At 45.9% G+C, this 27905-nt stretch overlaps 4 protein-coding genes across 5 annotated transcripts; 1 reads left to right on the top strand and 3 right to left on the bottom strand.

The window, feature by feature from the left end:
* Positions 1-817: 817 nt before the first annotated feature.
* LOC144701385 (uncharacterized) lies at positions 818-2331 on the bottom strand. 2 transcript variants are annotated; one of them, XM_078573199.1, is made up of 3 exons: positions 1856-2331; positions 1683-1783; positions 818-1600 (listed from the first exon to the last, which is right to left on the bottom strand). In XM_078573199.1, exons 1-3 carry the CDS (start codon positions 1911-1913, stop codon positions 1277-1279), a joined length of 483 nt encoding a protein of 160 aa, XP_078429325.1. In that variant the 5' UTR covers positions 1914-2331; the 3' UTR covers positions 818-1276. The 2 variants fall into 2 exon arrangements, with proteins under 2 accessions (XP_078429325.1, XP_078429324.1); XM_078573198.1 differs by having other exon boundaries at positions 818-1783.
* A 149-nt stretch (positions 2332-2480) lies between these two features.
* Positions 2481-10292, bottom strand: LOC144701382 (COP1-interacting protein-like protein). The gene is made up of 14 exons (XM_078573196.1): positions 10075-10292; positions 9745-9978; positions 8792-8971; positions 8531-8651; positions 8414-8453; positions 7750-7805; positions 7595-7656; positions 6964-7116; positions 6532-6782; positions 4701-6451; positions 3323-4372; positions 2957-3236; positions 2809-2889; positions 2481-2713 (listed from the first exon to the last, which is right to left on the bottom strand). The coding sequence occupies exons 2-14, from the start codon at positions 9801-9803 to the stop codon at positions 2643-2645; spliced, it is 4155 nt and encodes a 1384-aa protein (XP_078429322.1). The 5' UTR covers positions 9804-9978; positions 10075-10292; the 3' UTR covers positions 2481-2642.
* Positions 10293-10499: 207 nt separating this feature from the next.
* LOC144701386 (vacuolar protein sorting-associated protein 2 homolog 3-like) lies at positions 10500-13467 on the top strand. The gene is made up of 11 exons (XM_078573201.1): positions 10500-10768; positions 10870-10914; positions 10986-11020; positions 11184-11234; positions 11355-11459; positions 11535-11606; positions 11753-11824; positions 12252-12332; positions 12448-12483; positions 12568-12623; positions 13129-13467. Exons 1-11 carry the CDS (start codon positions 10735-10737, stop codon positions 13178-13180), a joined length of 639 nt encoding a protein of 212 aa, XP_078429327.1. The 5' UTR covers positions 10500-10734; the 3' UTR covers positions 13181-13467.
* Positions 13455-18265, bottom strand: LOC144701384 (casein kinase 1-like protein 10). Its single transcript, XM_078573197.1, has 15 exons — positions 17656-18265; positions 17494-17578; positions 17346-17386; positions 16290-16359; positions 16031-16179; positions 15839-15934; positions 15435-15505; positions 15248-15309; positions 15072-15135; positions 14867-14951; positions 14643-14769; positions 14467-14543; positions 14250-14331; positions 14059-14162; positions 13455-13901 (listed from the first exon to the last, which is right to left on the bottom strand). Exons 2-15 carry the CDS (start codon positions 17567-17569, stop codon positions 13584-13586), a joined length of 1422 nt encoding a protein of 473 aa, XP_078429323.1. The 5' UTR covers positions 17570-17578; positions 17656-18265; the 3' UTR covers positions 13455-13583.
* Between the last annotated feature and the right edge of the window lie 9640 nt (positions 18266-27905).

The following is a 27905-nucleotide window of genomic DNA, read 5'->3' as shown; positions in this document are numbered from 1 at the left end:
ATCAATCACCCGTTGGAAGTCTGTTTGATCGAAAGTCTGAACAAACACAATTAGATCAATTGACCAAATATGACCTTGATTTGATCCAAATTTTGAATAAAAGAAATATATATCTGGCTGATCACCAACCCTAGAAGTAATAATAAAATTCAAGAAATTACCCAGAAAGCTGAAACTAGTTTCAAATATTGAACCATATACGAAGATTATAATAATGTTCTGAATAAGGATTTGCTCAACTATCTCCTCAAAAGTGACACCAACTACAGTCAAACAGAAGCAGTTGGTAGGAGAAGCAAATAAACAAATCTGTGTGCCACACAGATAAAATACTGGATTTTTTAACAGAAATCTATCACAATCTCCCACCAATAACGTAAATATTACAATTTGACCCTTAAGTGATCCAGGGAATAATATAACAATCCATATCTTATTCTTGAATTCCTTTGAAATAAATAATTTATTCTTTTTTAACATACTCAATAATAAATAAATAAATACAACATTATTCTTTTTTCGATCTACTGATTTCATACCCCACATGGGTCAGACTGGCCTTTAGAATAAAAACGTAATAACCCAGAAACGATTAGACTACTCAAGTGATCATAGGCATTACCGGCGGCGATCAGTTTTGTTAGACGTCAGAGGGTATAAGCTTTGCCTTTTAACCTATGGTTCAGACATATATTCTTTGTCCCCAACGTCAGACGGTAACGGTATGCCAGGGACGGGACGGCTCCCGGATGGGACGGTTTCGGACGGCCCAAGAAATTGTGACGTGAGACGATGGAGATTAATAAAGTTTGCAATGTTTATGTCAATACTTAATAAAAATGAATTATAATAGTGTCCGATACGTCGCCTAAGTGGGATGGACATGGGCATCCGCTGTCGGCATCATCATCAAATCATTAGTGTGAGCAGACCAGCCATGGATGCTACAGTACGGGTGGCCGTCTGCAGCATAATCTCGGAGCATGCTCAAACCTGTAGGTCCGCGCAGAGACAAATTCATGATTTACAATTCCATGGCACAAAGGGTGTCCACCGAGGGGCTCCTCCCCCGAAAGCATAAGAAAAGCCATCATGCAGATAGATAGATAGATAGATGATCACGACTCACACGAATTGAACAGCGGTTGAGTTTGAACAGCGAGGCGCGCGTATCATGCTGCAGGAAGAACTTGAGAACTACAAGGCGCAAGCAAGCTCCCGGGCGGAGGGGGGGGGGGGGGCGTAGGCGGGATAAAAGAGAGGGAGGGAGGGCGCATTAGCCGTTGGCGAAGGCGGGAGGAAGAAGAAGAAGAGAGTCCAGCGTCGTCTCCCCGGCGCCCGCCGGCGCAGCCAAAACCTTGGACTTGGCGGCCTTGGACGACGAGCCCCTCCTCCCGCTTTCCCCGGCCGCGGCCTTCTTCCTGCGCACGGCGGCGGGCGCGTCCTCGCCGCCCTTGCCGGCGCGTCGCGGAGAGTTTCCCCCGCCCAGCTGCTTTCGCCGGCGGGGAGTCCTGCGGGTGGGAGGCGACCCCGCCGCGGCGGCGGCGGGAGCCGGCGGCGGCGGCGCCGGGGCCTCGACGACGGCGCGGAACTGGCTCATCTGCACCGACAGCGAGGCGAAGAAGCGGCGTTAGACGGGGCGGCGGAAGAGATGGAGAGACGAGCGAGGAGGAGGGGCAGACCCAGGCGGGGGAATTGAGGGCGGCGCCATCCCAACCGATGTGGGCGACGTGCTTGACGTCGGTGGGGTACCCGATCTGCATCTCGCGCTCCTCCTTGGCCTCTGCGGGGGGGCCAGCGAAGATGGATCACTCGATACTTGGATAGATGGAAGAGATTGGACGAGCGGGCTTACCGAAGAGATTGGACAAGTGGCGCAGGCCGCGGAGCAGGCCCTTCATCCGCGCCGTCATCGTGTCAGGTTGGGGGGGCGGAGGGCGAGTCAGGTGGGCGAGGAGGCGGCCCGGCGGCGGCGGCCGTGTTGAGGGAGAGGGGGGGGAGGGAGGAGCGCCATGGAGATGAGGGGGAGGAGAGGTGGCGGTGGTGGAGGAGGAGCAAGGGGAGAAGAGGAGCGGCCCCCGCGGGGATCGCTCCCCGTTTTGAAGCCCGAAGCAGGAGGGGGTTCCGTTGCCGACGCCTCGGCCTCGCAACGACGACGCGCAGAGGACAACCCGTTCATTCTCCCATGCCTAAACATAGCCACCCTTGACCCTTTGGCCTTCCTCCATCGTCGCCAACCTCCTCCTATGGGCTTATTGGGCTCTGACCTTTGTCTCAGTCCACCCCCCCCCCCCCACTGCTTTTCGCGATGATATTACACCTCCGTCGACGACGTACGTACCCACCTCCCCATGAAATCGCTCCAAATCGCCCGATTATCATATCCCGCGGTATTTCTTTTTTTTAGCTGTCTGCATTGGTCCGTTGAACTGTCTGCCTGTTAGTTTCTTGGGAATTTCGCTCGAACGTGGGATAAATCAGGGGGGAAGGCGAGTTCGTGGCTCTGCAGATTATACAACATTCACAGAGTGCTTACGGCGCAAGACCGATACGGACGAGAGGCAATCGACTCACAGGTTTGGGGGGGCAATCGTGTGGGGGGTGGAAAAGAAAGATAGGACGCCTCTAAAGGGCTGGCTTGCTCAAGCTGGCGATGACTTGCTGCTGGTCTTGCTGCTACGGAAGGGGGAAAGAATGGAGAAGTGGCGGGAGGCTGCACAAGTAAAAGACCCACGACCGACTTGTTTGTCAAAATTCGGCAGAAAATAACAGAGATACCCATTTCTCAAATTTCGGCAGAGGCGTTACCCGACTTGTCTCCCTTTGTGGGGACGCCCTCGGCCGGAGGTTCACCCTCCTGGGTCGTCACAACCTGGCTTAGCGCCCTCTCTGAGGAAACGAAAACAACATTATCAACCAAACAGACTTGGAACCGGCGATCGATCAGATTTTATACCTTCGGAGGCGGAATGTTGCTGATCGTCCGGCGATGGGGTATCCAACTCTGAGCCGGCGGGGGAGCCGTGGCTCTTCCTTCCAAACTTGAGCAACTTCTTAAGGCCCTTTAGCGATTCCCTGCTCCGAGGCTTCCCCACGGCTTCGTGCTCCGGTTCTGTGCCCTCACCATCCTCTGCCGGGGTCGGCGCCCGGGGGGTTGTCGACTCCGACTGGTTTCCATCTCTCACCAACAGAGTCTCCAGTGACAGCTGCTGCTCCGATACGGTTTCGCCCTCCACCTGCCATCCAACAAATCAACCTCCGAAGATGGTCAGATGCGGTTTTATAGCTTATTCTGAGGACGGTTCTTGACCAAAATAAGTACCTCGTGGGACTCGGCGACGCCATCGGCAGCGATGACTTCGGATTTGATAAAATCCGCTGGTGGCGCTCGCACGGCCGCGTACCCTGACGTAGCTTCGATCTTGCCAGGAGTAGCAGACCCAGAAAGCCCGTTTCCTGTTTCCATCGCCGGTTCGTCCTCGGGTTCTTTTCGCGAAAGCGGAGCCCGAACTTGTTGAGGAAGAGGAGGAGGAGGAGCCTCATGTTCTAGCACGACGACCATCTTCTCGACCACTGCAGTATCATCTCCGCTGCCAGGCTGCTCGATCCTCTCCCCGACTTCCTTCGGCTTTACAGTCTCCGGCTTTGCCGCTTCCATAGCATCGCTGTGAACTCTCTCGTCGCCTTTCTGTTCAAGGTCCTCGACGGGGGGCGACGTAGTCTTCGATGCTGGGACAGAGACTGCAGCGGCACGGTTACCGCGAACCGGGTTGAGCGAAGAAGAACGCGCGTTGCCATTGCTAGAAGCTCCTTCGGGATATTCAGAGCTGGTCGCCTCCTTGGAAGAAGTCGCTGTGCCGTTGTCCGCAGGTTTGGACGAAGAAGGAAGGGCGCTGCGTCTGTTGTCTCCGGTGGACGACTCGGATGGCCTTCTACTGGTGCTGCTCTGCTGGGCTGCTGGAGCCGGCTTATTCCTCTGGGTGGTGGTGGACGCGTCTTTCCTTGAATCCGACAAGGAGGACATGGATCTGCTGACAGCCGCGGCGGCGTGGGGGCCTTTCTTTGCATCCGAGAGGGATGAAACGGATCTGGCGACTCCGGAACCAGCCGCTTGTCTGCGGGCATCCGACCCAGCACCGGCACTTGCCATTCTGACGGGCACCTTGCTTCCGTGTAGCAGAGAGGGAGAGCCGGGGGAGTCGCTGAATTTGGATGCCCTCGGCATACTTGGTGCCTGACTCGCCGCTGGAGATTGCGTTGTTTTCCGCTGTTGGGTAGTCGGCGAAGACTGAGAAGCCCCTGAACTTCTAGCGGCGATCCTCCTCTGTCGCTCTAATTTCAAGGCTTCCACCCGCCTAATAGCTTCCTCTTCCTGCAGTTTTAACAGAAGAACCGTTGGCATTGCTACATAATTTTTTTTTTTTAAAAAAAATCCAACAGGGTCAACTCCAGAGAGTCCCGAACAACCAAAGACCGGTATGCTGCATCAAATATGAGTTTGATACCATTAAAGAGCCTGCAAATTCTATTGGTTTTCATCGGTAGAAGTATTTACTAGCTTCGCAGACTTGGCGAAAGGAACAGAAAGAATCCCCCTAAGACGAAGAGTGATTCAATTGGATGGAAACTACCTCACTCGAGCAAGAGGAAGACGGATGAATCATTTGAAAATAAGAGATGACGCCTGTAAGACGATTTACCTTTTCCTTCTTAACTTTCTGTAGATCTGCTTTGTAAGCCCTAAGCTTGTCGGCGCGCGCCTGAGCTTGCGCCGAGGGATTCAACTTCGACAATCTCCCCCTCGCCGCAGGTGGCTCCAACTTCTTCTTCCCTGTTACATTACGCGGCGCCGCCCGCTGAGACTTTTCCTCGTTCTCCTTCACTTCCTGGATTTTGGGTGCTGTATCTTCCTGCACCTCCTCCTCTGTGGCAGCAATGATACCGACCTGGCTCTCCATCTCATAATCCAGAGCAGGATCGTAGCCTCCCCCAAGGCTAAAATCTCTATCGACTTCGCGTTCAGGCATCAAGCTCAGATCGTATGGTTCATAATTCACCTGGCTTCTTCTATTGACTTCGTTAGACTGGTCGACCTCCAGAGTAGCGGGCGACAACTCCGAGTCCAAGATGAGGGCCGTCCTGCTGACACCCTCATTCCGCTCTGGTGAATCCAACCTGACAGGCATCATGAAAGAAGAGGCGTCGCCAGAATCCTTGGATAATGACGACGCGGCGGCTTCAAACTCATTTTCTGCGATCGGGTCAGAAGAATGCCTTGCATAAGGCGACGGCTTATCCTGTTGTCCATGGATCATCACAAATTCTTCGCCCGCCCCCTTCCTGAGTGGCCTTCCGCTTCCTCCACTTTCCATCTCATCAAACGGCACTTCCAGATTGACATCCCTCGCGAGTCCACCCTCCGAATAAGGGAAGTTATCATCGCCGAAGCCCCTGTTCTTGTTCATCCGTCTGGAGTTGGCGTAAATTCCAGCATCAGGATCCAAACCATCCACTATCTTCGTGCCACGGGACGACTCGGAATCTCTGTCAAGCGGAAGCATGAAATCTTCCCCCCCTTCGCCGCCGGGCGGCTTTCTCCTCGCCGCGGGCTTCTTCTCGCCAGAAAACATGCCACCGTCCGCAGCAATCGAACCTCTCATTCCGTCATCTTCGTCCCTGAGTAAGAAGCTCTGGAATACTTGCCAGTGGCCCGAGTCGGCAAGGTCTCGCCCGAAATCGGCAGCTTCTTCCTTAATCGACGGGGAGTCTTCTTCGGTTCTTTCCGCAGGCTTGCCGTGGCTTCTTCTTCTTCTGCTACCCTTTGATTTCGAGCGCCTAGAGGATCTTCCGCGCCGCGAATTCCTTCTCGCTGCGCCAGAATGAGAAGAACCATGCTCGCCATCAGACTCCTCGGACGCCGCCGAAGACTCGCTGCCGGATGCCGCACGGTTGTTACGGTTCTTGGAAGCGATGTAGTTGAGATTTTTTATGACAACCATCCCAGAGTTCTTGCCGGATCGGCTGCCACCTTTCTTGCGCGATTCCCTCCTCGCAGAGTCTTCCTTCTCCATACCAGAGGCGGTGCTGCCGTCGTCGTCCGAAGCAACGTCATCGTCGTCTTCATCCTGCGACTGCGCGCTCGCTGCGCGCGAGTCAGAGTCGTCTGCCGCGGCGGTCTTGCTGCCGGAAGAGCGCTTCTTGGGCTTGGATTTGTTCTTCCGTCTTTGGTGGTGAGCCGGATCCTCGACCGGAGCACCGGTGGGGGCCAAGTAGGGGCCGCCCGGTGGATAGTTGGGATAGAAGGGCATACCTTGCATGGCATAAGGTTGAAACACGGGCACGCCCGGCGGAGAATGAACCGGCCAATGAGCGTACATTGGATGCGGAAACTGCCCTTGGAAATACTCGTGGGGTCCTCCCGGCGACTTGGAATCGCCGTTCATCCTCGCATCTGATCTCAACATTGCGATAATTCTTCATACGGTGAGATACTTTCCGCCCCCCACTAAGGAACTACTACGAGACGTTTACCTCTTGGGAGATCGGGATTTATGTCCCGGCCGTTGACTTTGCCGTCGCTTCCTTCAATAGTTGGATCGCCGACGGGCAACGTCGCCCATTGAAGTTCTCTCGGTCTTCCTAAATCGACTGAGAAGGCGTTACCCGATGCGTTTCCTGTTAAGTCGGATCGCACAGAGATGGCGTCTGTGGCATCAATCTCGAGCCATTGACCCGTTTCGTGCTTTCCGTGATACAGATCCATGAACTTGGTGGAAGCTTCCCTGTTGCAATAAACGTGCAGAGGAAATTACAGAGCCCGGCAAAAAAACAGGTGGCATGATACCAAGCTTCTTGGACTCATTTACCATCAAACACGGAAAAGAAAACCCCATATATATATATACACACACACACACATATACATACATATATGAGAGAGAGAGAGAGAGAAAAAGAGCTTACAACAAGCGTGCAGCCCCAAAGCATTCGGCAAACGAAATCAAATCCGATATGTTCTCCACAGTAAAGCCAGCGGCCATTGCGCGAGCGAATGCCATGCCTTGTTCTTTCCGCAAAGCTTCCTTCCGGATCTGTAGAACTCGGAGGAGGTTAACCCTGCAAAAAACAGTGAAATAAAAGATGACACGGATGTTCAAAATACTGTCGTCTTTTACGACTAAATGAAAGACAGACGAAACCCCCATCCCCCGCCAAAAATATGGCTTAACATGTTAAGGACGATAAAGGTAATACTTTCCGTCAGATGATAAAGATATTGCATGATGAAGTGAGTTTATTATATGTTATTATTAGATTAACCCAATTTAAGTTACTAAAAAAACTCAAATCTGGCGAACTTCATATACTTTTATATCAGAATTAAAGTTGATGGAATGAGAAAGTGATGAAGTAAAGAAAAGCCTCAGAAAAAAAAACTCACTTGCATGATGAAGTGAGTTTATTATATGTTATTATTAGATTAACCCAATTTAAGTTACTAAAAAAACTCAAATCTGGCGAACTTCATATACTTTTATATCAGAATTAAGTTGATGGAATGAGAAAGTGATGAAGTAAACCTAGAAGTACATACTTTGCACTTTCTTCACGAGGCGTTGTCTTTTCACCGTTGGATTCCGGTGACTGAATTCCAGGCTGCCATCACAATTCAACGGTATATCAAGCTAACAAACGTTCAACGGTGTGAGAGAAGGATGGTGAAATTAAACCAAAACTCGAAGTCGGAACCTTATAAAGTATAATAGCTTTTCCAGACATCTCTGAGTCAGTCGCCGGCTTGTTTCCTTGACAGACCATAGAAAAAGGAATAAATTAGGGCCACTTCACAGCACGGGATTAATAATCTAGCAAGAACATTTGTGAACTGCATAACTTTTGAGATACATTTGTGAAGCCATTATTTTATTACTGTGACGCGTCTGCCTCCACCATACGAAAGGGTATGAATTTTTATAAAGAATGCTACATTATCCATGATAGACGGGAGGAAGCAGTAGTCAACTCATATTCCTCGATATTAAATCATCACGTGGTTGGTATCTTCGCCGAACGACTAGATGGAATATAAAGGATAATATACCCCAAAGAGATGTCAAATCATTTCTTTGGGCTGTGGGCTGTTCTACAGCTATAGAAAGCGGCTAGCTCATCTGACGTTTTTCTAGACATTAGCTACTAGGTTATGTTTATGGGGTACTCCATGAAATGTGAAGAAAAAGGTACTGCAAGAGAATTGACTAGTAACAAAAGCCTGGCCTCCAGGTTATTGCGGCCATGACCGCCACTATGAAAACATTCAAAACCGTATGCAAGAGGAAAACTTTAGAGAGACAGTCCGCTCTTTGTTATGCAGAGAGCGTTGAGAAAGAAAAACAAAAAACACACTACGCACCTCCTGCATATTCGACCGACTTTGAGAGATCGTCCTCGACCTGGCGAAAACATCAGAGCAAAATGACGAAGCTCTGAGAAAAAAAAACCTGGAGAAAGGATCGTCGCTAGCGCTTACAGATATTGCATTTGAAACCTCGTTGCCTTGCACGGCAATTGCTTCCACGGTCTGAATGATCTCCAATTCGAGGGTATTCACTCGCTCCAGGATCTCGGGTGTGCTCACGAAACGAACAAACCTGATCGGGATAGACCATTTTATTTCTTTATAACTATTACAGGATGATTAAACCACGATGGGCAGTACTCTTGATGAATATCAGAAAATTTTAATTCCTCTGTAATTGAGCAAAAAGAGAGAAGCAGAGACAAAACTGACCGCTCCACCGTGCCTTTCGTAAACCATTGAGCATCAGTATTCCGGTCAGGTTCAAGCGTGATAGAATAACCACCCTTTTCAATCTGATCCTTGGCCGTCTTTAAGTGGCAAAGAAATGGGTTCAGCAACCCGGACATAACCGTTTCCGACTTCCCATTTGATTTGATCACCAGTTCACACCTGAAAAGAAAGAAGGAATGCTTCGATATCGATGTAAATGGGACGAGACCCTTTTTAAGAATATACCACCGCAACTACAGGTCTCTAGACCTGAACGAGGAGTCAGGTTTTATGGAGAGTTAATGTCGTCTTCAGACCTTTGAAAGCTAAGGATCCCAGGGTAAAAATCGCCTAAGCGGGAATAAGACTGAAGGGAAGTATGCATCTAATCGCGCCCAAGGTTCGGTCGGAATTCTGAAAATTGGTTCGACTCCAAAGAGGTTCGTAGAAAACAGAAACGGACAAGAAAAAGAAGGGTAACCGAGGGTTCACCAGATTTGTTCCTCGGATAAACTGCCAGTAAATCAGATTGACGGAAGAAATGAGGGAAAGTGGTACGCAAATTATTCGAAAGAACAGACGGAAACGAAAGAGATGGAATGAGCATCGCCGGAAATTGCAGTGCCCGCGAAATAGGACGCTGACTCAAGAAAAAAAAAATAAACAAAAGAAAAAGATCCAAATTCGACGAAATGCGGAACGCATGATACCGATCGTCAAGCATCCGAAAGAGGGAGCATATTTTCCGAAGAAGGTACAGTCAAGAAGAGCAGACCCGACGACACCAAACCATGACCCAAACCCCGCACAACAAAATACAAGAATAAAACTTAGAACCCTTTTTCAGATTTGACAAGACCCATTCGCAAGTCCGCTACTCAAGAAAATCAGATCGACGCTAGTTTTGCACCTATGGAGAGATGGAAGAGCAATCCACGAAGGAAGAAACTCACCTGGTCCGGGTGGGAGTGAGCTGGAACACGGCCGAATCGAGCACAGCCTCCGACCTCATGGCGGCAGCGGAGGCCGCCGCGGCAAAACCCCCGTCGACAACAAATCCCACCAGGAATCCGAATCCAGCGATCTGGAGCCGTCACGAGTTCCGCCGCGCCGGCCGGGCTGCCCTGCAGTGACTACTCTCCGGCCAGGCGCGCGGCCGAAAGCGATGCTTTAACCGCGCCAAAATTCTGCCGAATTTCAACAAATAAATAAACGAAAAAAAAAAGAGAGAAGCTCCAGCGAAGAGCCTCCAGCGAAGCGTAGGGACTAGGGAGACAAATTACTCTCTGCGCGGGCAGCTACTGCATTTAATCGCGCCTGCGTGTTCTCATCTCGACTCCCACGAAAGAGGAAGAGGAAGAAGACGAAGACGACGACGAAGAAGAAGAGGAATCAACCGCAGTCCGCAACGATGCGAATTGCGCTAAGGGAGAGAAGAGAGATTTTTGTATCGCGCGCCGACTGTTCTCTCCCGGCGGGAGAGAGAGAAAGAGAGAGAGAGAGAGAGAGAGAGAGAGAGAGAGAGAGACAGAGAGAGAGAGAGAAAGCGAGAGCAGCTCAGGCTAGCTGGATGTTGCCGCGCGCGTGGGGCCCAGCTCGAGCTGTCAGCTTAATTTTATTTGCTTTTACGTCCGCCTATACTCCAACCATGCCCGTGTTCTTTTCTGGATAAATATTCAATAAATAGGCAAATAATTCGAGCCTCCTCCGTCCAGATCTAGCTGTCAGCGGGGATGCCAGCGCGGCTACTAGCCGAGTGATCCTAGCCGTTGACCGACACAACTTATTGGGCCTTGTAGGGGGATACCCATTGGGCTTCTGGGCCGGAGATTTGTCGGCTCTTTTGACTTCTCGAGGTGGGCCCCGCCGTTTCAACGTGCAAGCCAACTCTGGCGTGGAATTTGCCGCGGGCAGGGAGAGAACCGCCGGGGGAGAATTCGGCCATGGAATTGTTCAGGAAGAAGCCCGATCCTCGAGGTGCTCGATCTTCCGTATTCATTTGTTTGTATTTATGCCGATCCTTGCGATATTCGCGTTCTGCGAATTTGATCCTTGCGATATTCGCCTTTTTGATGCAGAGGCGTTGAGACAAAGCAAGAGAGAGATGACAAACGCCGCGAGAGGTAATTACGCGTTGAAGCGATTCACAGTATACACTCACGAGCCATCGTTTTTCATTCTCCTGTATTTTCAGGCGTAGAACGGGAAATCGCGGCGCTACAATCGGAAGTACGAAATTCCTCTTCTGTTCCTTCTTTAAATGGAGCCAGTCGTTTTGATTCATATGTTATCACCTTCGAAATCTTATGCCATTCCGAGAAGAAAGGAATCTAGACGTGAAACGGAAACCAAGTTTCGTCTCCTACGTTGACAGAAACTGTGTTGTTGACAGGAGAAAAAGCTTATCGCCGAGATGAAGAGGACCGCAAGGACCGGAAACGAGGTGGTTCAAAGTTATTACGGATTCGCAATTTTGAATACGTATCTTTACCGCAAAGGGTTTATTCTTTCACTGAGGAATATGATCATCATTTTGCCTGAAGACATGGTGCATTTTTTGTAGACTGCTCTTAAAGTTTTAGCCCGCCAGCTTGTTACTCTAAGACAACAAATAACTAAACTCCAAGGCGGAAGAGCTCATATCCGAGGCTTGGCCACTCACACCCAGGTGAAAACAGTAATATTTGTGTTGACAGATGGTATTGAAATAGCGAGATTATTAGCCTTTTGTTTATGCTCTCAGTCCATGTATGCGAGCACTTCTGTTGCTGTTGGCATGAACAGCGCGACCAAGGCTATGGGAAAGATAAATAAGGTGCTCGTCTTTGCATCTTCTTGAAACTTCTTGACGCACCTTTTGAGGATTAGGATAGTAGCTCAAAATGGCCCTTTTATCAAGTTGACTGGCTTTCGCGCCATCGGCGCGGATGAAAAATTCAAAGTATGAACCTATGCATACAGGAAATGGAACCCGGGAAACAGATGAAGGTTATACAGGAATTTCAAAGGCAGACCGCTAAAATGGAAATGACGGTAAACACATTCATCTTTCATTTAAAATTAGCGCATATTATTGAATAGTAATGTTTGTGTTAAAGATCGTATGGATGTCATTAACTATGAAACTGTGGTAATGATTACTTGGTAGTGACACCAAAAACGTCACTTTTTGATTCAGGGATGTTTTGACTGCATCATATTTTCATTATACTAACTCAAAATAGATGTCTGAAGTATCTCTTAATAAAGCTCGCTTCAAAATTCCCGATAGACGTGGCATCCTTCTATCGTATGATTCTTTCCAAAAAAAAACCAAACTTCTATAGTATGAATCATGGACCAGGGACTACAAGAGACCGCATCTTCTTCCGCTTAAACTATGCTCTTAGATTCTCATATGTAAAAAACTAAACACAAATAGGTGTTGACTAATTTTGTTCCATAAATATCTATTTATCAGAGCGAGATGATGTCGGACTCAATTGATGGCGCCTTGGATGATGATGAGACGGAAGAAGAGGCCGACGAGTTAACCAGCCAGGTACGCGTGATCAGAGTGGAATTCTACAGATGACAAACGTTTATTTAGTGTCTCGTAGTTTGTTCTATCATCAGCACACCTAATCTGTTGTTCTTTACTTTTGATACCTGAGCAGGTTCTGGATGAAATTGGTATTGACGTATCATCTCAGGTTTGCTCGCAAAACGAATTTTATAATGACTTCGTTCTTCCCATTGCGCGTCATCAATAACTAAGAGCATTAAATTCTTGACAGTTGACATTGGCACCAAAAGGGAAGATTCCGTCGAAGAAGATTGAAGATGCTCAAAGGTAACGGTGCACTTTGAGTTCCGCGCGATCTTTCTAAAATCGAGTTTCTTTATACTATAGGTTTGCTTATTACAATTTTTCAAATGAATACATAATTTCCATATCCTGCCGAATACAAAGAAACCAGCGAGGAGGTGGTTCACGAAGGAAACGCTTAAATTTTGAAACAAATACCTATGAGGAAAAAAACACAGGAGCGTATCCCAGTACCCTCGACACTTATCTGGCTCACACACCTTGGCGTCTCATTTATTTACCAATCGTTCCTTTACAGTCACGAATCTATTATATTCGAATCGGCCCGTATGACCGTCAATCAAACTAATTTTAATAACTCGTTTACCATTCATCGATCTGTAATTCTGAAACAGTATAGATTTTATTTAATGGTTTTCTTGACGATCCGTCTGTAAGGCTCAGTTTAATTGAATCCTCGAATTTGTTATTCTCCTTTGGGCTTTACTGTGGGGTGGTAAACTCTTTGAAAACATACGTATTTTCGCAGTTCGGAACTCGCTGAGCTCGAGAAAAGGATGACGGCGCTGAGATACTCATGAGCCAAAGCAGTATTAAAAGTCATCTATCACCAGTCCTTCCCCTGCGAAGTCATCTATGATTTGCATATATGAACAAAATCCAACGAGCTGTGATCAGAAGGGTGGCTTTCTTTCCACACCTACGGTGCAGGTAGCTGGAGATCGAAACGCACGACGCATATGATATATTCTGTACTATTCTCCCCTTCTCTCCAACAGTTCATTTATGTGATGTTAACATGTTAAGAAGGGAAAACAATATTTGCGGGGGAAGGAGAGTTTTTGAAGCTCCAGGTTTCTTACTTTTATTCTCTTTCTTCTTTAGAAATAGAGCTTGCTAATGTTCAACATTCTCAGGGTAGAAATAATGTCTGTCAAGCTAGATGGCCCAGTTTTAGGAGCCCCAGGGAAATAGAGAGAGGAGTCACTTCCTCTTGTCTGTGGCAATGGAGAGATAGTCAAAAGCCTTAAGAGGATCACCAGTCCTGGGCGTAGTGCTGCGGAGGACGGCCTTTGGCTGCGCAGGGTCCTGGGCTTGTGTTGAGGGGGGAACCCGGAGCGGTGGCGTGGCGGCAGTGCGGCTGCTGATATCGGAGATGACACGGGCAGCGCGGGCAACTTGCTGCTCCATAGCCTCGCCCGTCGACGTCCCCGGCCTGCTGCTGCTCCCCATCACCGCTCTTCTTGAGCTGCTGCCTGGCCGGGACGATGATCCTCGTCCGTTGTTCTCCAATTCCCCCATCTGATACCAATCAATGAATCAATCAATCACAAGCCAATCATCAATATCATGGACAACATCATCATCAAGATCATCAAGATCATAAAGATGAATATAATCATCACCACCCTAGGCAGAAACGAAATTTCAAGGCCTCCCTCCTTAGTCGATCGCTTACAGGTTCTTTGGATGACGAGGGAGCCACTTCCTTGGATAGCCTGATCTTGAAGTGGTCGCCTAGCCGACCAGAGCCCGAACCATTCCTGCGACCCAGCACCTCACCTGCAACAAGGAATCATCATCTCTCACCAGATCAATGAATATTAACAGCGATTGTGACCATACTGATAGATTAGGAAATAAGGAGACCTGCTGCTCGCTCTGCTCCACTTGACAGCCCGATGGCTCCTGCGGTGAGTCCAGTTGGCTGCGGCTGTTGTGGCGGCTGTGGCTGCAAGCAAAAAATTAAGAAGATTTTATATCCATGGATACATATACGTCTTTGACCAGGACAGCATTGATCATCCCCGTGTTGTCAACCAAAATACAAAGTAATAAGGACAGAAACAGAGAGAATCTCCCATACCCGGGGCCTCGTCAGGGTGGCACCCCCTTGCGGGTACTTGAGTATTGTCCAGTCGAACACATAATCGAACTGATAGCCTGCCAGTAATGAGAGACGCCCAACCCCAAAAATATGATGATGTCAAAAAAATCTTTCATGCAGATGGGTCAAACACATAGAGGGACAGGCATACATACCTTCACGGATGAAGAGATCACGGAAAAGCCTCTTCAAGTAGGAATAATCAGGCTTATCATCAAAATGCAGCGATCTGCAGTACTGAAAGTATGAAACGAATTCTGCCGGATAACTTTTGCACAGCACCTATCCATGGTGTCCATAAAATCCAGCATCATTATCAAGTGAAACGTGAAACCCAACGATGCATGATGCCGAGCCATTAATGGAGTTTCAATTGTACCTCTATTGGAGTCAGCATTTTCTTCTCGCTGATCTTTTCGTATTTCTGCTTCTTAGTGCCAGCTTTGAGGCCCTGCCAGGGAAGACTGCAGAAGACAAGATCAGAGTAGGTAGAAAACCCAGGGAAATGATGGGGCATTGCAGGACTAATTGTTGAGAAGGAATGAAATAATATGAAATAAAACGATTGCAGATAGTGTATCCACCTTCCTCTTAAGAAATACATGAGAACGTATCCCAGAGACTCCAGATCGTCCCTCCTACTTTGCTCTGCCGTCACAAAGAAAATGTTTTCATCTTAACGCATAGCCTTCAAACAAACTAAAGGGAAATTGGCCCACGGCGGGGGCTATCGAGACAGCCAGGAAAAAGATGTCCTCACCGATACCAAGGTGAGTATTGACACTCGCATATCGAGCAGTTCCCGTCAGGTTCTTGTTTTCTCTGCAAAATTGTTTGGCGAACATTAATCGTAAAAACCAATAATATATAAAGAACGCCAGAAAATTGAAGGCAGGCTAAATACTTTCTTATGTGTTTCAATCAGACCCAGAGAAGAAAATGCTGACCTGTAAGGTATATGTTTATGCGTTTGAAGGTCTCTGTATCGCTTTGCCAGGCCATAATCAATGATGTAAACCTGAATAAGGAAAAAGGACCCACTTATCACAAGGAAAGGGTAAGAAGTTAACTTAATGAACAGTAGAGAATATTAGATTGCCGATCTCTTTCATCCTCCAGAAAATGTCACACACACTCTCCCTAAAAGATTTTTCAGCGAAAGATTTCACGTCAAAACAAGCAAAAATAAAAAACCGCCTGCCAGAAGGCAGCTACGGAAGAAATAGTGAGATAATACTTTGCCTATCCACTTTAGTACATATTCTGGAGCTGGTTTTCCACAAATGGAATCATCATAGGTTTGAAAACCATGGAATCCCAAATCAAACAAAACCCTGCGCGAAAAACGTACCTGATTTGCTTTACGCCCCAAACCCATTAGAAAGTTATCAGGTTTGATATCTCGATGAAGGAAGCCCCTTGAGTGCATATACTCCACCCGGTTGATCTTTTCAGAAAAAAGGAAAAAATGGTTTTATGATAATGACGCAAAAAAGTAATGGAGATCTGATAGACCTGGTTCACATGAAATATATAAATGTACCATTTGATCGGCAAGCATCAGTACGGTTTTCAAACTGAGTTTTCTACTACAGTAGTTGAAGAGGTCTTCCAAGCTTGGGCCAAGAAGGTCAATAACCATGATGTTATACTCTCCTTCAACACCAAACCACCTCATGTGGGGAATACCAGCTTCATACAAGTTAAATGGGTCGGCACGTTAAAACAAAATATGTCATTCCTGTAATATCTTTCTCGAATGAGGAAAAAAACTGGGGAATCGAAGGAATTGTAATACTCACTTCCTCCCTGAAGAAGAAGATATAATTTGGACTCGTAATGGAGCTGGGGATGCTTCGTCTTTGCAGATTCCTGCCAGTCGAGTACAATCCAAGCACCAGTTAACCATAAAAAGAAACGGGAACATGTGTAATCAAGAAAACATACAGGAATGGCATAATTCTTAAAGATATGATCAGAAATTAATGAGCACCCAAATCTACAGCAAGACCCGAGCATTTGTCACCTTATCCGTGGACCCGAAATGAATCTATGGATGTAGGCCCAAATTTTATGGCCTCACGACAATAAGATGCAAGATTTAAACCATTTCACAATACTACAGATGGAAGCATGTACGTTCCTGAAAAAAGCGGTATAGTGATAGGAAGCTTCATGTGCATCGCAGACGGCAGGATGTACATTTACATTTAGCGGATATCTACCAATGCAGACGAAAATAAAATGATGAAAGGTTCATAGCCTTTGGCTTCACCAGAATTTTCCAACAACGACGCAGTCTCTATCCAACATAAATCCTAAGTTTTGATAGCTAAGAGAAGGCAGAACGAGTTCTCTAGTTCAAGGATCAGCATATTCTCTCAAGGATGACACAGAATATTCAAAATGCTTTACATGATATTTCGAATCTGCTGTGGATTTTGATGAATTCCCAAAAAAAGTGAAATGGTCAAACACCCTTCTGAAATCCAAAGAGGGAAACAGTAAAGAGAATGTGATAAAGACGAGGAGATCCATTACTGAAACAAAATTCAACAAAGACGACGTCTCATCCATTGTTCCTTCATCTGTTCACAGGCAATATTAGTCGCATACAATGTACCCGACTAGAGATGGAAAATGGGCAGAGCCAAAATAAAATTTTCGTTTTTTTCCACCTTTTCGGTGAACTATTAGGATTTTCGTGCAAGTAATCTACGTGTATACGCAAAACAGGGCCTTTCCATCTATAGGAGAAATGACTTTTAATTTGCCTTCGCAGCCGCTTCAAATAAAGTAGGTGGCGTTAGAACAAAGTCCATTCTTGAAAAAGAAGGCATAAAAGTCAAAAAACGTACCAACTTAACGGCAACTTCTTCTCCATTTTGAATGTTAACACCTTAAAGAAATTATAAAAGAGTGAATCGTTGATTCCGGAAAAGATGTATGATTATCGAGATCCCAGATTAAGGAAAATCCAACTCAAATGGCGCAAAGAAGACATACCGAGGTAAATCTCGCCGAAAGATCCTCCCCCTAACTTCCTTCCAAGCTTAAATTTCCCTCCGATAATATGCTCCATCTTCAGCGCCTGATTACGAGGGTAAGGATAAGCAACCACCTTTCGACAAACCCTAGAACAATATTTCACGGACACAAAAAACTTACCCTAGACCGAGAAGCTTCTATCCTCGAGATCAATGCAGGGTAGACCAACCACCGCTACAACTGCCGCAACCCGACAGATTCCGATCCAGAATTCTTGAAGCTCGCTGAAACCTAAATAAACTTCGAAAGGGAATAGAAGAGCCTCTCTAATACACAACAATCCTCCGAATGACAACTTGTTCGCACAAACCAGCCGCCGATAATATCAGCATATCAGCGATTCCTTGACCCCTACACCCGAAACCGCATCGATTCAGCAAAAGCGGTCTGTTTCAGCCGGTAATCAAGGATTTCTACGGTAGCAGCCGAGTCGTCGTCCGACGGATCGAGCGATCGCCAAATCCGCCCCGAATCGGATCTAGGGAAGCACCACGCGGCGTTGCGCCGCCGCTAGCACGTCGATTTACCGATCAAATCGACCGGTCCATCCACTGCCGATTTCCGCCATTCACGTCGTGGGACGACGAGCGACTCCCCCTGAACACCGTCGCCGGAAAACAAGAGAGAGAGAGAGAGACAGAGAGGGGTGGAGAGAGAGAGAGAGAGAGAGAGGATGGGCCGAATAGACAGCTTCCCCACTCCTTTGTCGGGTTGGCTATTCCTCACAAATCGAGCGGCTTTAAAATTGAAAACAATTCTCAGATTAAAAAGAATTAAAAGTGATAAAAGACGACGCGACCCGCCGACAGCGGCTGCGTGGGGCCCAGTTTCGTGTTACGCAGACCGCGCCTGCAGCCGAGCCTTCCCCCCCGTCCGATGCGGATTCGACGTGCCGGATTATCTCAACGAGGGGAAATAATACTGATACGCCCCTTGCCTTCGTATCAATGTGAAATCCTATGTAAACTGCCTCATTTCTCACTCTTTAACTTGAACATCTCCATTATTTTTCTTTCAGGATTGAGTGGAGATTTGGATACTGCCATCAACCGTCTTGTCCATTTATTGACTTGGACACTGCCAAATTTATTGACTTGTTTTTTATATCAGAGATAAAAATTTACTTGTGTTCTTTCACTTATTTTACTTCAAATTACTCCTGCAATATCCGTAGTGATGTAAATTTACTATCTTCCAAGTAGGCAACCTCGAAGCCCAGATTCATCGGATATTAAAAACGATGCATTGTGGAGTTTTGGATTTAATATCTTAGCATTGCCTTTGAAAATCACTATTACTAGCATTCACAACAAAGGATAATTCGAAACAACATGGAATGACATGCGCCATTGTATCTCAAGGGATGTTCTGGACATTCCAGAGCAGGCCTAATTTATATCTCAAAAAATTTCAAAGTTCATTTGTCTCATGACTTGATTGAGTTTCATGCATATGCACACTTGGTTTGTTACTCTGATTCAAGATACCTTCATATTCAATCAAGATTTATGTTACTCTAAGTTTGTGTGTTTTTTTTTCTAGTTGTATAACCAATCTATGATCTGATCATTAAGATGCAATTTTATATGATCTGTATTCATTAAAATAACAAATACTTCTAAAATTTAAGAGTGAACTAGAGAAGTACACTGATGAAAGTAGATTTAACAAGTCATTTGAGAGGTGAATATTTTGTAGCTCAATCACAAGGATAATTTTTTGTTTATTTTTTTAAAATCTGAATATTATTTAAATATAAATTTTATGTATAATATACATGTAGATTTATGTAATTATTTATTTATCTGCTGTAGTATATAAATTGAATTGGGGATGTCATCATATGATGCCAACCCTTATGACAATTAACAACCACCAAGTCTAACAGCGGGTTGAACTTTAAGGTCAGATTTTGCTTTAACAAATATCTAGAAATATTTTTTGAATTAATGTTAAGATGGAGGATCAATGTCAAAATCAAAAGCAGCAAAAAAATCCATTGATGCATACATTTTAGTTAAATTTTGATAGCTGCTTTCGTACACAACTAGATAGTGCAATGATTTGGGACATGGTAGGCCTTCTACTTGTGTTTGCATCCCAAGAGTTGGAAGGCACTGTCCACATTTTTAGAATGAATTGGAGTGATCCTGGCACCTCCAAAATATACACAATACCTTATCAAACTATCATTTTAGGATCAAGACATGTCACTTGTTTTAAAATGAATGCCACTGATTACGAAGTACACAGGATGCCAAATCATAATTTGGACAATGTCTAAATTTCTTTCCACGTCCATATTTGGATGACGTCGTTGACCACCAAGCCTCATCTTGTCCGTAGAAGGGACTTTGATTGGGCATATGACTAAAAACCACACAATGTTCGGGGCTTCCCAAAGATTACATGAGACGACCAAATTTAGAGATTTTATGTCGTTGTTTTAATTCAAACTTACAGAAATATTTATGTAAATTTTCCACTTAAATACTCTATAATTAATATAGGCCAAGTAAGGGGTCAATCCACAAATAGGCAGAAATCTAATTTCGGCATTTTTCTCAATCTTGGAATGAAGAAAATGAGTTTGAAAGTGAGAAATATAATTTCTAAGATTTTCAGTTAATTTATATAATTCCCTATGATTTATGTTGAAGAAAAGATACGAATAAAAACACTAGAAACATTTTACACTAATTTTCCTAATTTAATTAACATTAGGAATCAAAAATAAATATTTTAGAATCTTTGAAAATTTAATTTACACCAAAAACCACTAGGAATATTGAAAACAAGATTTAGAGATTATTTAGAAATTTCTTAGATTTTAAAATCACTAGATATTTATTATATAAAATTAAGGGATTTTTTCCTTGTTTTTTGGGAATTTTTAGATGAAAAAATGTCTACTTTTCCTGGTTTTCCTTTTTTTATTTTTTATAATTTTTAAATGCTAAAAATGGAGAATTTACCTGCTCTGGCGATCGCCGGCAGCCGTAGCAAAGTGGTGGTGGCGGCGGCAGTGGAGCAGTAGTGGCGGCGGCGGCGAGCCTGATCCCGACCCGTTTAGGCTGGCCTTAGTGGGTCAGTCCAGTAAGGATCTGCCCAATTTGGCTTAGTCCTGCACAGGACACTCCTGTGCCCTGTGGTTGCATGTTCTGCCTGCGCATGGACCAGTGGGCAGAGGGGTGTCCCTACCACACAAGCGCCGCACGGCAACGCACGGCGGCAGCTGAAAGGGGGGAGAAAATGAGTTTTTTAAAGGATAAAACTGATTTATTAATGGGATTTTTTTGGGATTTTAAATGTCATTGATAAAGTATCTAAGAAGAGATAGGAATGGATTTTAGAGACAAAAATAAACATTTTTAGAGAGATAAAAGGTCGAAATGAGGATAAAGAGAGAGAAAATGAGGAAATAGTGTAGAGAGAGTTTGAGATGGAATTTGAAGGTGTAAATGAAGATGATTTTTTATGAAATTTTGAGAGGATGAAATAGGAATATGGATGAAGGTCTAGAGAGATAAAGAGTTGATTCTAGAGAGATAAAGTAGGGAAAATGAGTCTCCATAGTGAGAAAGTGATGGATTTTAAGTATAAATGGAGGGATAATGATTGGGAAAATGTAAATCCAGGTTCCTAAAGCCTCAATGCAAATTTACAGAGACTTCAATGCTTCCTCTCAAGTCTGGAACCTTACTTCATAATATCGTCGTAGAATTGGACTCACAGGTGTTAGTCGACATGCTTCATGCAGGTACATGCTCCCAATGGCGACTACACCATGTATGGCACGACATCATGCAGTGCCGCCCTCGCATAACGAGCATTCATCATCAGATGTGAGAAGGCAACCAGACAGCAGATGCCCTCACCAACCACACGGTACACACACGACCCCCTTCCTCCCTTTTCCTTTCTTGGCAGGCGCTCCCTCCGACCGTTAGGGGATGCTATCGCGTCGAACGTCTCAGCTTGCCGAACCTCCGCATGCGCCGCACACTTTGGAAGGAGGCCCCGCGAGAGTGGCGGATCGCGTGGAGCACTCGAGGTGGGAACGCTCACGCCTGATCCGACGATCACGACAGCGGGGTGGATAGCGCCCACCTCGGATGAGGTCCTCACCACACACTTCATCGATGCACTTGTTAAAGGCGGGGACAACTCCACTATCTCTCCACCATCATCATTGGGGGGGCTCGAGTGATGCGTCGACGCGAGCACTTTTCCAAGCACCTGCAATGTATCACTTATGTATCGTTTCCTTTCCTGCACATTGATGGCGCGTCACCACCGGTCGTCATCAAGCCAGTAGCAGAGGAGCAGCAGGACGTCCCCGACTCAGCACCCGAGGAGCCGTCACCACCCAGCTCGCCACCGAGACGAGTCCAGCCACCACGACGAGCCGCCGCAGCAACACGGGATCCCGCATTCCGTTACTCGGCATGATGCGGACGCCGACCACCGGAGCACACCGATACCGTCAGTTACTTTATTCTATAGTTTTTCACTTTATTCGTATTGTCGTGTAGCAGGGGAAGGGCCCATATGAGGAACCCCTCCCCCCCCCCTTTTTTTTCTATGTAGGCCTGACAAGCCTGTTTCCATACTTTCTTTCCTTATTTTCCTTTCCTTTTCTTTTGTGTTTTTGGACTTAAGGAAGGGCCCATCTTCACCCATATATAAGGGGAAGAGGTGGGCGCTTCCCGGACCTTTTGACCTAAATTAGAAGTTGCACATTTGGAAGGGAAGGGGTCAGGTCGTGGAGAAGAAGTGAAGAAAGAAGAAGAGGAAGAAAGAAGGAGGAGGAGGAGAGAAGGGAAGGAAGAAGGAGAGGGAGAACAGGGAGGAGGCGAGTTGCACCAGCACCGCTCCCACCGCCGCGAGCCGCCGGCCCCGCCGCTGTTCCTGCATCCGCGAGCAGCCGCTCCGGCCGCCGCTCAGGCCGCCGCGAGCCGTCGCGCCAGCGCGCCGCGCGCCGGTCGGAACCGAACCGCGCGAACCACCGCTCCTACCGCTGCCCTGCGGCCGCGAGCAGCCGCTCCGGCCGCCGCTCCGCCGCCACGAGTCGCCGCGGGCGCCGAACCGTCGCACCGCGCCAGCGCTGCCGCGCCGAATCTGATCCGCGACGAGCCGCGCTTCTGCTGCGCTCTGGCAGCGTACTCGCCGCCGCGAGCCGCCGCTCCGACCGCCGCGCACCGTGCGCGCCGCCTGCGCGTCTTTGTCGCGCCGCCCGCGCCGCCACACCCGTCTCCACCGTCGGCGCTCGCGCGTGCTGCCGCTGCTTCCGCAACTTGCCCGAGCTAGGCTGCACTGAGCACACCTGCACCGCCCCGCCGTTGAGCCGGCCGTCGAGCCGCCGCGAGCCTGCACCGACCTCGCCTGCGCCGAGCAAACCCGCACCGGACTCCGCTGATCCCGTCATGGTCCTGCCCCGAGCAAGTTGCACCGACCGCCGTGATCCTGCACGATTGGCGCGCTGCCGAGCCGGATCATCTCGAGCCGCCGAGTCAGGCCACCTTGGGCGAACGGCACTAAAGCTCCCGTCACCAGCGCGACGAAGGTATCTTCTCCACTTGATCCTCGGTTCCTTTATCTCTTACAGTACTCTTTCGCATTGCCTCCACTGCGCTCGGGTTAGATAGGTGAGTGAGACAGATTGAGAGAACGACGAAACAAAGACGAGCGTCTTACCTGTCCGATGCAGTCGGGGCGCCCGGCGCGTGTGAGCATTCTAGTGGGAGTCATCCCATTTGACGGCGTGCGCGCCCTCGACCCACCTCGGACGACTTGGAGGGCTGGTTCGACCCAGCTTGGCGACCCCGTCCCCGCTCTGGGTTGGCACTCATAGCTTGTCGGCGCATTGCACGTACCAAAGTAGGGCCATCATCCTCGTTATCGTCATACATACATTCCTGTCTCCGCATATCCATCGGTTGACGTCGCGGACGTGAACCGATTAGTTAGTGATACGACACCGAGTTCCTACCCTCGGTGATGGTCGGACGCCGTTGAGACGACGTCCGGCATCACACATGGGCGTGGACGAGTGGGATCCGAGTGTAATTGGGATACTTATACTCGTTCCACGCCTATAAACATTGATAAACACTTCACTTTATAAATAAAATCCCCCTAGGTGGCATCTAGGGCACGGGTGGATCGGTCCACGGTCACAACCGCAGGGTTGGCTATACCCAGCACCATATTTTTTGCCAACAAAAAAAAAAGTCTGTATCCTTATATTTCACCAGGATCGGGCATTTTTTGATGTAAACAAGAGATGGGATGAAGAGAAAACGTCAATAAACTTACATTAAGCAGGTTGAACAACTTGGACTCTGAAATATGCCTTGTCCTGGTGGCTAGCCACTTGGTAGAGCACGTTCATAATGAGGGGAAATGAGGGAGAAAATAAGTACTTATACATAGGAAGAATCACTAAAATGCCCCCTTTATGCATTTTCTAGTATATTTTCTTGCCATTTTTGCCTCTTTTTCTCCATGGGTTGAGAGCTTCCCCTTGTGATCTTCTGCTTCATTCTTATAAGGATTTGAGAGCCCAATTGGCAGGTCAGGTAGTGGCCCATCTTCCTCAGATTTCTTTTTTTAAGGTCCACAAGACTTGATCCTTTCAAGCTCCTTAGTAGATATCACTAAGCTCCTAAAAATTCTTCAATTCCCTAAGAATTGTGTCTTCTCATTCTTATAACGTTCTGCACATTTGGAACTATAAAATACTCATCAGTAATCAAACTGCTTTAATTCAAAGAAGTCAATGAAGTTAGTGAAAAATTACCATAATGTGAACAAATTGGAGTTTCTAGCTAATTCATAAATTAATTTTTGTACTTAAAAAAATAACATGATAAATTCTAAATTAATAATACCAAAATCATCTAAAATGTATCTCAATATCCATGCATTTATCATGTTATCAGTGCCTGTGTCGTTGAATCTGTATTATTATAGAGAAAAACATTACCCTTGATTAGGCTGACATGATCTTGATAGACAAAAATACCTAATATGAGAGGATGAGACTCATCTGATTCTCAAAGGCAGGGATTCCACAAATGGCAGCACCTTTCAAGTTTGCCATAAGGTGATCTCCTACAAAACATCCTCTCATCGATGACATAGCAAAGACATCGTTTACATAACTTTATGGGTCATGTTGTTATTGACACCTATAACTGTCGTAGTATCTTTATTATATTTTCGCTAGAGGATACCACATAGATGGCTCGAAGCTGCACTACATGGATGATGATTAGATATATTATGGATGCCTACCATTGGACAGGGGATATGCCATACAACTACATGATCCACACACCATTTTATCATATTATAGATTGGTTTCTCCTAACTCCACCCCATTTATTCATGCACATTGCCCTTGATCATTTTCAATGTAGTTGTAACATTTATACGTCTTGATACAAATATACAAACTTTAACCATTCATGATATGCACGAGTCTATGATGAAGTGGGCCTTTGTCATCAGTCTATAGTGAACGAGAACTTGTTGTAGTTGAATGCATATTTCACTCTTGTTAGCCATACTACTCATACTTGTCACCGCATTATAAGGCATCCTCTCTAGTTTTACTCCCTCTATTTTCCTACAATGAATATACTGTAGATTCAAGTAATAAATCATACGATTGAAGTCATATCTAATGTTTTTCAACTACAACTTAATTATGACTTACACCACAAACTCAATTGCTGGCTCCACCCCCAGTAACATGACCTTAGCTTGACTTGGGGCCTTTTCATCACTACCCATCCCTCATATGAAGCTTAGAAAGGGGTGAAAAAGGACATGAAGAAATACCTCAAAACATCCATTAAGGGTGAATAAGCTTCATATCCTGCCCCACCATCATCTACCACAAAGATGCTTTGCTCCCTACCTCAACATGAAATATTTTCTGACTCTTTGACACATTAGATGAGACAAATGGAGTATGCATCAAGACTAAGTTGGTTTCAAACTATAAAGTCTTCTATCTCCATTTTATATACCACTAGCCTCTCCCCCTAGACCTTCTTACTACCCAGCCATCCCCCTCCCTTACACTATCATCTCACACAACTCTACCCTCACAACCCCACATCTCCCCCTCAATCATTTTTCCCCCACCACCACTCTCATGCCCACTCATTTCCCTCTTGATAGCCTACTTAGAACTCACATCCCCATTTTTTTGGTCCACCCTATGGGCTCCCTTGCATCCCTATCCTCCCCCCCCCTCCATGCAACTTTCCCTCCCCCTTTTTACCCTCACACCTTAGTCAAGCTGGTTGTTTCCATGGAACTACGGAGGGCTTGTAAACACTCTCACTCATTCACACCTCATACTCCTCATCAATAAGCACACACTAGGAGTAGCTGGGTCATTCAATCTATGATCACTTAAGATAACACCCATTCCTAAGAGGTAATTTGGAATGGAGAATATCTATTGTTACTCCTTCAGTACAATATGATTATTTTGGACAAAGATTATTTGTCATTGTTACTCCTCGGAGGATACCAATATATCACATATGATACTTTACGTCGATGACGGACTTAATTTCTCACGGTTGTCTATCTCTCATCAACACTTTGAGAATGAGGCCCGAGTAAGGGAACTCATACAATGTAATCAAGATTAATGACACAGCAAACTTACGTGGGCTGAATTTTCCATTTAACAGTGTGTTGCCCTTGATCTTGCTCAGCAAGTCAAGTAACCTTTGTGATCACAACGAAAGTCTTTAGATATATTAGAGTTGAGGTAGAAGTAACAGGGTAATCCCCTCGAGAGAGATTACTATGAGATACATAACCAAGAGAATTTATAAAGTCTGCCAGACCCAACTACACAGCAGTACACCTCGGTTATATGAAACTTGGGTGTTGCATTAATTATGGTGGGAAAGTACCTTGCCTAACTGGTATAGTCGTCTCCGCTAACTTTGGATTCTACTACTTTTCTATCGCAACAAGTGTGCGTACTTGTAGTTGATTCCCCTGGTGCATCATGCGCTTGTGGGGATTAGCAAATGATGCACTCCAGTGCCTCATCTAGATCCGACGTCCTATGTGTAGCATTTGGAGGTTGTGGTATTGAGCTTGAGGTATCCTTACCTGATAATCTCAAATTTAGGGGTTTTAATTCGTCATTGGTAATTGAGTTAGTCAATAAAAATATATTTAACAATACATATTTAAGAATATTTAGTTAGTGATGAGTACAGATCGTCTCCACAGGGAATGATGATTAAGGATTTAATTTCCTCACTATAGTGATTCTCGGTAGGAGAAGAGATAAATACGAGAACAGAATAGGATGAAAGATGAGAGGGAAACGAAGCAGTGCTGAAAATTTCAGCTCAATCGGAGTTGTAGATTGTTAGATATCGCCATTTGATGTTGGCGCAATCCTAGCCCTTGATTTCTCTCTCTCCTCATAAGTGTTGATGTCAATTCCTTTTTTCTATTTTCGTTAAGTTGTCACATCGTTAGGAGTGTGTGCCACATCTTCTTACATGCTTTCACTTTTCAGAGGCACCACGTGTACCTGTAGGGGAAAAAGACAAAAGAAAATACTCATATATTTTTATTGGTAAACTATTCTTACTCATTCTCGTAGCAGACGTGGCAATACGTCAACACACATCATATCACCTTTTTTTTAAATCCTGTCAGCGGTTGACACGGGTGTGCCATGTCTAATGTATGGGCCACGTGTACACGTGGCACTGTGTCATGCAGCCATGTCGCCCGCGGCAATTTCAAAGGAAAAGAAGAAAAAGGAAAGAGTTAGATTTTGTCATTTTCTGCCTTCGCTCACGTGGGCATTTATTAAAAAAAAAGGTCTCCCATTTTTTATTGGTCAACATTGCCCCTGTGTTAGAGAATTCTGAAAATCGATGTGTTAGTCATAAATGCAATCATGGCTTTGTGAATCACAAAGCCATTGTTGCTTCGCTGAATGATTGGCAGTCGCCAATCATCACTGATAGCTGTGATTTCTTGCCATTTGATGAATCAAACAGTGACACGTGGCAGCGTGAGATAAAAGAAATGCTAAAAATTCTTCTAAAATTCATACTGAATAAAATAAAAACCCAAAAAATACAAATAAATATATATTTTGACTTATAAAAATCATATATTTTCAAATTTAATGTAAAAAAATTCCAAAAAATCATATTCCATCTCAAAAATTATATTCTTTAAGAATCTATTGTCATAAAAATCCCCAAAAATATATAAAAATGCAAAATTTTCAGAAAATTCTAAAAATAAAATTAATCATATTAAGCTTGGTAACATGCAAAAATAAGTAGCTAAATTTAATAAAC

This window comes from Wolffia australiana, chromosome 3 (assembly GCF_029677425.1).
Source record: "Wolffia australiana isolate 7733 chromosome 3, ASM2967742v1".
NCBI lineage: Eukaryota > Viridiplantae > Streptophyta > Magnoliopsida > Alismatales > Araceae > Wolffia > Wolffia australiana.
This window is presented reverse-complemented; position numbering and strand designations above follow the sequence as displayed.

Excerpts from the sequence above, each read along its gene's own strand:
- LOC144701385 (XM_078573198.1), bottom strand. The coding sequence starts at position 1,913 with ATGACGGCGCGGATGAAGGGCCTGCTCCGCGGCCTGCGCCACTTGTCC. Across the intron at positions 1,784-1,855 it reads CCACTTGTCCAATCTCTTCG|AGGCCAAGGAGGAGCGCGAG; the intron begins GTAAGCCCGCTC and ends GCCCCCCCGCAG.
- LOC144701382 (XM_078573196.1), bottom strand. The coding sequence starts at position 9,803 with ATGAGGTCGGAGGCTGTGCTCGATTCGGCCGTGTTCCAGCTCACTCCC. Across the intron at positions 8,652-8,791 it reads ACGAAAGGCACGGTGGAGCG|GTTTGTTCGTTTCGTGAGCA; the intron begins GTCAGTTTTGTC and ends TATCCCGATCAG. Across the intron at positions 2,714-2,808 it reads CACAAAGGGAGACAAGTCGG|CCTCCCGCCACTTCTCCATT; the intron begins GTAACGCCTCTG and ends TTACTTGTGCAG.
- LOC144701386 (XM_078573201.1), top strand. The coding sequence starts at position 10,735 with ATGGAATTGTTCAGGAAGAAGCCCGATCCTCGAG. Across the intron at positions 11,825-12,251 it reads CCGCTAAAATGGAAATGACG|AGCGAGATGATGTCGGACTC; the intron begins GTAAACACATTC and ends TCTATTTATCAG. Across the intron at positions 12,484-12,567 it reads GTATTGACGTATCATCTCAG|TTGACATTGGCACCAAAAGG; the intron begins GTTTGCTCGCAA and ends AATTCTTGACAG.
- LOC144701384 (XM_078573197.1), bottom strand. The coding sequence starts at position 17,569 with ATGGAGCATATTATCGGAGGGAAATTTAAGCTTGGAAGGAAGTTAGGG. Across the intron at positions 17,387-17,493 it reads TTTCGGCGAGATTTACCTCG|GTGTTAACATTCAAAATGGA; the intron begins GTATGTCTTCTT and ends AATTTCTTTAAG. Across the intron at positions 14,952-15,071 it reads ATGTATTTCTTAAGAGGAAG|TCTTCCCTGGCAGGGCCTCA; the intron begins GTGGATACACTA and ends TGTCTTCTGCAG.